Raw genomic sequence first — 11,417 nt, 5'->3', positions numbered from 1 at the left:
GTCCTGTGTCTGCACATACCTGTCCCAGCATGCTATGCCCTGGCAGTGGCCCTCCAGGCTACATACCTGTGGTTTGGGCCCCTTGGGATTTGTTCTCTTGGATGCGGCCATGCAGATCCATCCCTATCTAGCACCCTCTGGGCTCTCTCTGAAACCCAGCGGTACCCCCAGCCATCCAACCCACAGTCCCTGAATCCTCACACATAGCTGGGAGCTGGGCTACCCTTGTAGGCTTCTTCCTGCTGAAGGTTCCCGTGCCTCCATTTCTGCCCTCTGAAGCCCTCCGAGATGTAAAAACTTAGTTTTCCAAAGCTCTGTGAGATAAGGACTTTCACCTTGTTTTACAAGTGGAATTGCACAGCGTGGACTCTTAGGACTCCATCTTGTCAACTGCAGATGACTGGGTGCTGACCCACCCTCTCCAGACTGTGCTGAGTCCTGGTGACATCCATGCTCCTGTAAGTCTGTCAGTGGCCCCTTCCCTATAGAAAAGCCAGGGCGGGGCTTGGACCCAGTATAATCAGGAGGTAAATTTGCTGGACAGAAGGCTCCCGGCATAGGGCTGCCTGGTGCCATCATGCATGTTGTCTCTGCCATCTCATTGCTGCTGTTTTAACACGCTGCAGCAGTGACAGCGACCACTGGCCTCCTTATCTCACATGTCCCCTCTGCCTGCGTGTCCATCCATCATGATTTGATTTTGCTTGTTAACACTCAGATTTCCCAAAGAGTCTTCCTAGTGTTTATAGGTAGCCATTACTGTTGCTCAGATGAGACTATAAAAGCTGGAGTTCAGAGATGGTGCAGTGCTGGCCTGGGATGGTGGAGGGCTCTGCCTTCCCGAAGGGTGGTCAACAGCTTCTGAGCTCAGTCTATGCATGGAAGAGCCGGTAGGGGCGGTGCGTGGCTAGTCCATAGCCCTCCTCTACTCAGTGACGGCATGAGTGGATTGATTCTTTCAGAATTTGTCTTGAGATCTTACCATGTGCTGCTGTGTCCTGGGTGCTGGGATGTGTAGGGTAAATACAGGTGACTATGCAGCTCACAGTGGTGGTGGTTACAAAGAGCTCGAGAAGTAATGGACAGCAATGCAGACCAGACCTGGGGAGGCCCTTCTAGGAGAAGGTGACCGGGAGGCTGGGCCTCCAGGAAGAGAGAGTTTGGTCAGCCAGTGAAGGAGGTTGTGGAGAGTGAGCTGAGGGGGCCGGTCCAGATAAGATATTGAGTGTGTTGGGGTGGAGTCAGCGGGAAGGAAGGTTCTGGCCGTCCTGGACCTGGGGATAACCTGACCAGCGTTTCTAGAAGTCATGCTGGTTATGCCGTGGGGAGTGGGGTCTCGTCACCTTTCCTGTGCCACAGACCCCCTTAACATCTGGCAAGCCCATGGGCACCTGCTCAGAATTATAGTTTTAATAAATTAAAATGCATGAGAATAAACAAGTAATAAAATACAAAGGAAGCTAGTTATATGAGCCGCAGTTATCAAAACAGAGCACAGAAAGCACCTTTGTGACATAGTGGTATCTATTCTTCATTCACACGTTAAAAATTAGGCCTGATGGGTCTATGCTGACCTCCTCCCCAAGTAATGATGAGCGTGGATGACATCGCAACCAGCAGAAGCAACTGTGATGTGATTTCTGCTAGTGACAGTTCTAGCACTGTCCATGCCTCTGGGGTTTGTCACCTACAGTCATCCTTGAAGGAAAGGCCACGTGCAGTTAGAGGCTGGAGCAAACAAAAGGGTCAGTGTCCTGTTCAAATTCAGGCTCCAGGAAAAGAATGCCTGCGCTGGCAGGAGGGAGCACTGAGGAAGGGGTGGAAGTAATCCATGCAGGGGGTGGTGGCTGCAAGGCACGATGGGTAGCACAGTGGGAGAGGAGGGGCTGGATTCAAAGTTGTTGGTGCTGCCCAGTGTACAGTGTGGGAAAGAAGAAGGAGTGTGTGTGTGCGAGGGAGGTCCCAGGGTTCTGGCCTGGGGGCTGGTTGGGTGGTGATAGCATTTGCAAGCTAGGACTGGTCCTGGGGCCTGAGGTTTCTGCTGACGAAGCCTCCCTGATTGTCTTTCAGGTCAACGAAATCTACCACGATGAGTCTTTGGGAGCCCACATCAATGTGGTCCTGGTGCGGATAATTTTGCTGAGCCCTGGGAAGGTGAGTGAACGCTCGCCGGGGTCGGAGGGGCATCCAGCAGGCACAAGCCTTCTGTGAAGACATTGGTGTCCACCCAACCACACTGCCTCTCCTGGCCACCCTGTGCTTCCTGTAAGAAACAAGAAACTTAGGAGCCACCCCTGTTTTCCAGCTCCCCTTTCACGCTTGTTTAAAAATGTAGATTTTGTTATTGTTCAGGTGTGGTGAGGCCAACAGACCAGGAGCTAATTGCCATGGAAAAGATGATTTATTAGTCACAGATCCCGCCACGCAGGGCTACACGAGGAGGCACCAGAATTGGTCCGGAGGCAGTGGGAGGGAGGAGACAGTGTGGGCAAAAGCCTTTATTGTGGCTTCAGCAGGAAGGAATGGGCAAAGTGGAGTAAACAAGAGTAGGACTGGCCACTTTGAATCATTTCAGCAGGCTGTGGGACATAGGGCTGTCCCTCATCCTCTGGTGCCTGTCTCCAGGTTGATCAGGGCAGAGGACAGTGGCCCGGAGTGTAAGAAAGGGGTGCCTGGGACTGGACTCTGGGTTGGCTGGTTTGCATTTGAGGAGCACGCTCCACAGTGAATTGTTCACCGTATTTAGGAATTGGCTACCCCAGGAGGATCAGCAAGGCCCCTGATGTCAGAGCATCAAAAACACATGTTAACACACCCCTCACTTGGACTGCTGCTCCATTTTCAACCCTGTGTTCATCCCATCATAGTTTAGATGAAGACTCTGCCCCACCGGGCTATCCTGCCCTTCTTACCTCCTCTCACTATGACGCTTGGAGCCACTGTGACACTTGGAGCTACTCTCCCAGCAGCATGCACAGGTCTCTGCATGATCTGTGCATCAGGGGGAGAGCCCCTGGAGACCGGGGACAGGAAGGTGCCATGCAAGAAGAGATATGATGAAGGAAGGATTCCAAAAAAAAAAAAAAAAAAGTAAAAAAAACTCCATAATAAGTCCCATAACTATGGAAGGCACTCAACGTCTTCACTGTTGTCAAAGTTATCTTAAAATTACTTCTAAATAGGGAGTCAGATTATCTACTTTTGCCAGTGCATTCTTATTCTTTTGCAAGGAATTGTTAAGCAAGGACAGTATAATGCCATATACAGATACACACACACACACACACACACACACACACATTTTGAAATCCACCCAATTTTCTTTTATAGCTAATGTGGTTCCTACACTCAACACTGCCAAGGGTAGCGTGTCCAAGATAAAGTACAGACCGGTGTCACTTCTAAAAATAGATGTGAAAATCCTGAGGCATTAAGAGTTTAATTCAATAACACATAAGGAGACAGTCCCACCACGATGAATGGGGTTTATCCTAGGGATGCGATGATGGTTTGCTCTCAGGAAGTCTGTTCATAGAATTACTCACATCTGTGTGCCTAATGACAAAGCATCATCCAACAAACACTCTTTGAAGGGCTCCTGTGTGTCCAAGTGCTGTACTGGGTGACTGAAATGGTCCCCGACTGCTTCTAAGGCATGGATACGGACTTGGAAACAATTATATAGAAGGTTCTGGGGCTCACTTGGTGGTGAAATTTGGGCCATGCAATCCTTCCTTACGAGGTCAGGGCAAGTGATGGGAGAAGTGACTTTTCAGTTACAGGAAGGGAGTGAAAGGGGTAAGTCCCAACATAAGGATGTTTCGGGTTCAAAGGCTAAAAGGGAGAGAAAACAGGATGTGTTGGAGGAACAGAGAGCAGCTGGATCTGAACTGAGGGAAAAATGCAACGACGGGGCAGCAAGAGTTGACACTGAAGAAGCCAGAAGGAGCAAATCGTGAGGGACTGTGTGACTCGCCAAGGGCTTTGGTTTGCTCTCGAGGGCAGTTTCAAGCAGGAGAATGACATGATTTGATTTGTGTTGTTTTTAAATTTTATTTTTTTAAATTTACATATAGTTGGTATACAGTATTATGTTAGTTATATTCATTTCAGGTGCACGATACAGCATTTTGACATTCTTATACCTGACAATATGCCGATCATGTTAAGTCTCATAATTATGTCACCGTGGAAACTTGTCATGTTATTATTGACTATATTCCCTTTCACCTTATTATCCATCTTCCTATCCCCTCCTTTCTAGTCACCATCCCTTTGGTCTCTGTTTCTATGAGTCTGTTTTTGTTTGTTCATTTGATTTTGTTGTTTTGTTTTTTAGATTCCACATGTAAGTGAAAACATACAGTGTTTATCTTTCTCTGTCTGACTTATTTCACTTAGCTTAATATGATGAAGACATGGAAAAAAGGGAATCCTCATGCACAGTATGGAGATTCCTCGAAAAGCTAAAAAATAGAACTACCAAAAGCAATCCCACTTCTGGGTACTTATCCGAAGAAAATGAAAACACTAATTCGAAAAGATATATGTACCCTGATTTGCATTTCTAAGAAGATCCCTGGGCTCCTGTGTGTAGAGCTGTTGGGTGTGAGAGACCTTGGCTTAGGAGAGTATGAGTCCCACTGAAAGGGGAACAATGGCAGGCTGTGCTGGGACCATGGCCACAGGGATGGAGAAAGGAGGGTAAACAAAGGAGAGCTTTAGGGACTAAGTCAGGAGAGCGAGGTCACTGAGTGGGTGAAGATGAAGAGGCGCTGTGTCTGTGCCTTGAGCAGCCAGGTAGCTGGTGATGAGAACACGGGAGGGGAAGCGCGGTGTGGGGGAGGAGGTGAGTTCAGCGGCAATGTGTTGTTTGAAGTACCTGGTGCCATCCCAGTGGGGACAGCCAGGGAGAGGCTGGCATGGGGGTCTGTAGCCTGGAGAGAAGAGATGAGCCTTGTTTGCAAAGCCACAGGTGGGGTTCACAGGGAAGCATGCCAAGTCAAGTCTGGGGTGTCTGAGAGAGACGCCCCCCGACTCTGAAGGCATGGGCAGAACAGGGGTATGATCGGCTCCCTAGGAGCAGAGAGGGTATCTCTTGGTTTTTAAAAAATCTGAAAACTAGTAACAGATGGTAACATGACAACCAAAATGATTTCAAAGGTGGAAAAAGAAGCAAATGTCTCTAAAAGTGTTATGCATAGCTAATTCTTAGGATGTTCATAGATATTTACGCATAAAAACAGACGGGTTCCATGGTCAAGTAAGTCTGAAAAATGCCTGTAAAACAAAGTAAAGCAGGCATTCCTTAACACAATTTTCTCAGAGCCTTTATTATGCAAATATGCACATTGAATCTCCAAGAGATGGATCAGTGTGCACAGCTTCTCAAACCCATTCTTCAACAGAACCTGTCTCCTCATCAACATTCGACAGAATTTGCTTTGGGAAATGCTTCCTTTGTAGTAAAACTGGCAACAAGAAAGAGACACAATGCTTTATTACTGAGGTCTAGGCAATTCTAGACAATGTCAAATGACATGACACTGATGTTGGGAAGAGCAGATAAAATTATAATTGTTTACTGATAATTGTGTGTCTGCAAAACCCAAAGGAATCCATTGTATAACTTTTACAGTAAATAAAGGACTTCAGTGGCATGGCCAAATAGAAGATAATTATACCAAAATTGATGATTTCTGTGTGAACCCACAATGCCCTGGTAATAGGGGTAATAAGGAGAGAAAAGTTACCTTCGCAATAGTAACCAAAAATATAAAATACTTGCAATTTCCCTAACAGCTCAGACCCAGGACGGATAAGAAGAAAACTGCACATTGTTAATGATAGAAAAAAAAAGTAAATGAAAAGATACATGCTGTCCCTTTTGGGAAGACTGGGTATAAGAGAGAAGTGGATTTTTCCCAGATTAATAATTAGAAATTTGATGAAATGATTCTAAGTTTCATCTAGAAACAAATAGTCGTGAAGGGCTGGGAAAGCTTTGGAGGCCAAGCAAATAAAAAGAGATTTACTTCAAACATCTTGTAAAGTGAAAATAATTAAAATCATACCGTATTTGCATAAATGTTAAAAAATCTATTGAACAAAATATGTAGTTCTAAAATAATATGTGATAAATATAAAAAGAACAGTTAAGTGTTATAAATAAATATGATAAATGTAAATTTCATATATAGTAAATTTCAAGCATAATAAATAAATCATATAAATATAGGCCAATGAAACATACAAAGAAGAAAGTATTGTTCGTGAAGCGCTTCCTAAGCATAAATACAGTAGAAGGAATTGTAAAGGAGATAGATATATTTGAATATTTGAAATATAAATCTTCTGTCAAAAAATACCATTAAAAGGCAAACCATAAGTAAGAAAAATATTTGCAATATGGCAAAGATATCCTAATATATAAAGAGCTCTTATCAAAAATAGGAAAAACAGAACTGGCAGTAGAAATAAGTAGGTAACAGGAGAAGACATACAAATGGCCAAAGAGGGGTGAAAGATTTAACTTTGATCAAAGAAATAACACAATTGATCATTTTTAAAACACCAACTGTGTTAAGGTTAAGAAGAGAGATTTACCGCTGCTTTGGGCAAATGAAGCAGCCACCTCTCTGGCACGAGTATAAATATGTACACATTTCTAGAAGGAAATGCGACAATATTTATCACTGCCCTTAAAAAGGGCCTTCGCATTTTCCCATCATTCATTTCTGTGGCTCCGTCCCCAAGCACCTGTCAGAGCTGCAGATGAAGTTGCAGCAGCAAGTCATCAGTCAGGGCCTCATTTCAGAGTGTAAACAACTGGAAACAACCTCATTGCCCCCGGCAGGGCTCTGGCAGATAATGACAGAACGTCAGTGTGGCCTGTAAGTCCCGTTTCAAAGTGTGTCAAAAGGCAAAGGTAAGTTTGTTTGTTTGTTTTAAACGATATGAATTTACAGTATGATCTTGATTTTGTGTACAACTCTGTTTATAGAAGGTACTAGAAGGAACATATCAACTATGAGCAGTATTCACCAGATTGTGGGTTTTTATTTTCTTCTTTGTACTTTACTGACTTTTCTTAATTTATTGTGATAAGCCTGTTTCTTTTAGAACCCAAACAGTGCCTTTTTAATTATAAAAAAATAATTTACATTTCAAAAAGTCATTTGAAAGTGGTAGAGTCCGAGTAATCCTGTGTAACTGAAGGAGGGAGGGTCTTAACGGGCCCGAAGGAGGGTTTGCACCACTGTGCCATGGGGCTCTGTCATGTCCAGCATTCGTTCCTGATTTGAAGGAGGACATGGAAGGGAATCTACCTCTTCTCTGTGGTGGGTCGGGGGTGGTTGGGGAGGGGTCTGTGTTCTGCCTTGTGGGCACTGTCTTACCTTTCCTGTGGCTGGGCCTGGGACTCCACTGTCTGCGTCCCTGGGGAACTTTTGGGTGAGCCGTCTCGATGTGCAGGTACCTCCCTTGCAGCCATGACCAGTCTGTCCCTGCCCCTCGTGTGCCACCTCATGGGAAAAGGTTCTGCTTTCCTGGGGCCATGTTGATACCCCCACGTTACCTGTAGGCAGAGGCGGAGTGGTAAGGGGAATGATCATGTACCCTTTTGTCAGGTTGCTCTCCCCAAGGACAGTATGGGAACAGCACAGTTCTTGGGGCTACCTGGAGCCCACAGCCAGCAAGGCGGGTGGGCGGAGCCCATGTGGGCATGGGGCAGCCTCCAGGAGACCAGGCCCAGTGCAGTGAGGGCTGAGAGGGCCCAAGGGGACTAACATCCTCCTCACCTCCTTGCCTGCCTACTGGGAAGGGTTTTGAAAATTGGTGATGGCGAGAAGACTGGAGGGGAGCACAAGGGCTGAGTGAGTGGGTCCAGAGCTAAGTCCAGAGCATGGTCACCGAACCCCAGCAGGGGGCTCAGCAGATTGGCCTCAGTGGAGTCAGAATAGAGGCCACACCAGGAAGTGGGGGACGGCCGCCCCACGCCGTCTCTAGTCTCCTCAGCCTGGCCAGGAAATCACAGGGCCAGACTGATGCTCTGTCCTCCTTTGAAGAGCTGCTGGGCTGTGAAGGGGAAGTGAAGTCCAGGGTGTGAGTCTTGATTCCTTTAGGAAAGACAGGCTGCAGAATGCAGGCAGAGGAGTGGCTGGACGAGGAGAGACTACGTGAAGACCCCACCAAAGAGGACAGCGTCTCTGGGAAGGGGGTCACATGCTTAACCAGGGGCTCTGGGTGGCTTAAGGACACTATCATGGGCTGCAGGGCTTGGGAACAATGTCTGTGGGAAAGAAGAGGCCGTCCCACGGACCTAGAGTGATCAGACAACATGGGAGGTGATAATCCATGGGAAGCGGCTGTGAGAGCCAAGGCCCCAGCCAGACCCATGGAGCATCTCAATGCTGAAGGTCCATTGCTGACCAATACATCTGCAAAATACATTTAAAAGGAACTATTAGAAAAGAGAAATGTGACAATAACCAAGATATGCACAAATATTATTAAATTTCATATAGACATAAAATCACTCTATCCAATTGCTATACATGTTTCTCATTTCTGCATTTACCATGCGTGGATAGTAACAGTTTGTGTCCAATGGCCACAGATTCCACTTGGCACAGCATCCAGGTGAGGCGTTGTTTTCAGTTCTCCAAGGGACGTATGTTGTGGGAAGCAGGAGGACGTGTGCCCAGATGGGTCCTGGGAACTGCCTGCTCTTGGGAGTAGAGCTCAAGTTCCCTGTGAGGTCACAAGCAAACAAGCTCGTTTCGGGAATCAGAACTGGGTGAGGTGTCCTGGATGGAGTGGCCAGGCAGGCAACTGCTCAGCGAGAGCTGAGGGCCAGAGGCACAGCAATGGCAGTCCGGGAGTACAGTTTGGCTCACCATGAGGATGAATTCTCATGGACTGCTCTTCAAGAAACTATGTGTTTCCCGTTAAGTAGTGAGGCCCCCATCCCTGGAAGGATTCAAGCCCGGCAAAACCGAGGTGGCTGCAGCCAGGACCTTTGTGAGAAGAGGGGCCTGAACTATGTCCTCCTGAGGTCCCAGGGAATTCTGGGGGCTCTGAGGCTGAGACCCAGGCTTGGGGCAGAAAGTAGCCCAGGTGTTCAGATCCTGTTTTTATTCCAAATTGTGACAGAAATAGACCAGCTCCCCCACGCCTGTCCCCAGCCCAGGCCCCCTAGACTCCAGCAGGAATAAAATTGGTAGCACTTGTGTGAGTGACATGTTGTTTGTCTTCCAGCTTATGAGAAGCCTCTGAGTTATCTCAAGTTTTTCCCAAAACATTTTTCTCCATTTCTTAAAAAAAAAAAGAAAAAAAAAACCCAGCAGAAGAAAAGAGATTATTTTATTTTATATGATATGCCATCAGCCAGGGAGCAGAACATGGACTGCACTTGACGGTTGCGTAGCAACTGGCTTTTCGATTGATTTTTTGAGAAGGCACAAAAGCTACTGAACTGTTCTCACTTTAAATATTTCCTCGGATGAGGAAAATCAAAACAAATGGAAGTCAGAGACTTGAGGACAATCAGAGAAGAGCAACAGGTATCTTGCCATGATGAGGCATGACCACTCATAGGAGTTCTTCAGCCTTGGAGGGGAAGGTCTGAGAGATTCTGAGCCTCTCAGTGGGTTCTGGGGCTGAGGGTTCAGCATGCCCAGAACCATGGCTCGGGGTTCAAAGGCTCAGTGCCACCGTCCTCTTACTGTGTGTCCTGGGCCATCAGCCACCTGCTCTGGATGTCAGCTTCTCCACCTGTGTGAGGGGCAGTGTAGGGGTTCTAGAACACCCCAGGAACAGCCTGTGATCTCTCCAGAGTCTGGGTCCCAGCCTCAACCTGATGGGGGCCAGGCATGGGGGCCAGCCCCTGGTCATCCTGGCCCCTGATGAGCCAGACCTGCCAGGGTCCATAGAAGGACAAAAAATGCTGGGCTGGACCTGCCCCAGGAGGTCCGCTGCAGCTGTGCCAGGAAGGGTCGTGCTGAGACACCTGTGCTGGTCGCCTGGCTTTCTCCAGGAAAGGCCTCCCGGCCGTAGGGAGGATGGCTAGAACATGCTCTGATGACAAGGGTCCAGGCAGGGAAATGAGGAGCAGGCCTCCTGGCCTTACTGGTGTTGCGATTCCAAGCTGCCTATTGTGATGAGAGCTGAGCTCTTCACCGACCTGAGCTTTGGGAGAAGACCCCCAGCCTTAGTGCCCATGCTGCCCCCCGCCAGGGGGACGTGGTGTGAATTCTGGCCATGTTGATCCTTGTGGGATCTTCAGTGAGTTATTTGACATCACTGAAACTTAGTGTCTCCAGTAAGACGAGCACATACTAGCAATGACAGCAGGAATAAGAATGTTCCTATGAGTTACCCATCTGTTGTACGCACTTGGGGTCAGGCCCTGTCTGTCGCCCCGTAGGTGACGTCACTCCCTTCTCCATCACTACAGCTCTGTGGGGCAATCACAGCATCACCCCCACCTGACAATGAGGACCCTGGCTCCAAGAGGCCAGCGGCCTGCCAGGATCACTTAGTCATGAGTCACTTGGCTTTGGGAAGGAGGAGCCGGATACATACACCAGAGGCTGGGGAGCACGAGCTCCAGGCTCCTTGCCCTTGCTCCCCTCAAGGGTTCCCCATGCCAGCCAGTCCCCAAGGAGGGCAACTTTGCCATCCCCCAGGGGGATACTAATGGCATCTAACAGGTAGGGGCTGGGGCACAGAGGTCAGTCCCCACAGCAGAGAAGTAAGTGGCCCCAGATGTCAGCAGTGCAGGGGTAGAGAAGTGCGCTTGTCTTTTCGCAGGCCTGGGCTCTGTGCCTGCTGTCCTCTTTCCTGCATGCTCGGGAAAGTGGTCCAAGGCAGGACCACCCTGGGGCTAGGGCAGCTGAGAAGGCTTTGGTGGACTGAAGCCAAACCCTCTGGGACATGAGCCCCCAGAGCTCCAGGCAATGCCTTTGAGGGCACTACAGAGACTTGAGTCATCTCTCATCTTTATCATCATGGTCACGACAGCGATAGGACAAGGAACATCAGTAGGTGTTGACTGTTAAGATCAGAAGTCCCTGCTCTTGGCTTTTCACTGCAGTTGTGCCCATTTTGCAGATGAGGAGCTGGGGACAGAGAAGGAACCTGTCCAAGAACGCAGAGCAGATAACGGATGAACAACTGTCTGATCCCACAGCTCTAGGCCCTCGTGCTGCCCAGGGGAGCCCCACCTGTCACCATCTGGTACCCTGGCGAGCTGCTGGACAGGCTTGGGGTCTGTGGGGATCCCTTGGGGACGGTGGCCTCAGGTCTCCTGGACTGAAGGAGGAAAGAGCATAAATAATTCGGCTCATTCAAGAGCAAACAGTGGAAATGTCAGAGAGTGGTGATGGCAACAGAACTCTTGGGGCAGGTCTTAATTG

The 11,417-nt window shown here is 48.1% G+C and overlaps 1 protein-coding gene across 1 annotated transcript in view; it reads left to right on the top strand.

Annotated features, from left to right (window-relative positions):
* ADAMTS2 (ADAM metallopeptidase with thrombospondin type 1 motif 2) overlaps nucleotides 1–11,417 on the top strand; it is a 216,925-nt gene that overhangs the window by 149,597 nt on the left and 55,911 nt on the right. The window contains exon 5 of the mRNA XM_023537738.1: nucleotides 2,071–2,154. Coding sequence (XP_023393506.1) covers nucleotides 2,071–2,154 — 84 coding nt within the window. The remainder of the gene's footprint in view (nucleotides 1–2,070; nucleotides 2,155–11,417) is intronic.

This window comes from Pteropus vampyrus, unplaced genomic scaffold, assembly GCF_000151845.1.
Source record: "Pteropus vampyrus isolate Shadow unplaced genomic scaffold, Pvam_2.0 Scaffold197, whole genome shotgun sequence".
NCBI lineage: Eukaryota > Metazoa > Chordata > Mammalia > Chiroptera > Pteropodidae > Pteropus > Pteropus vampyrus.
The sequence above is the reverse complement of the archived record's forward strand: the minus strand, read 5'-3'. Positions and strand labels throughout refer to the sequence as shown.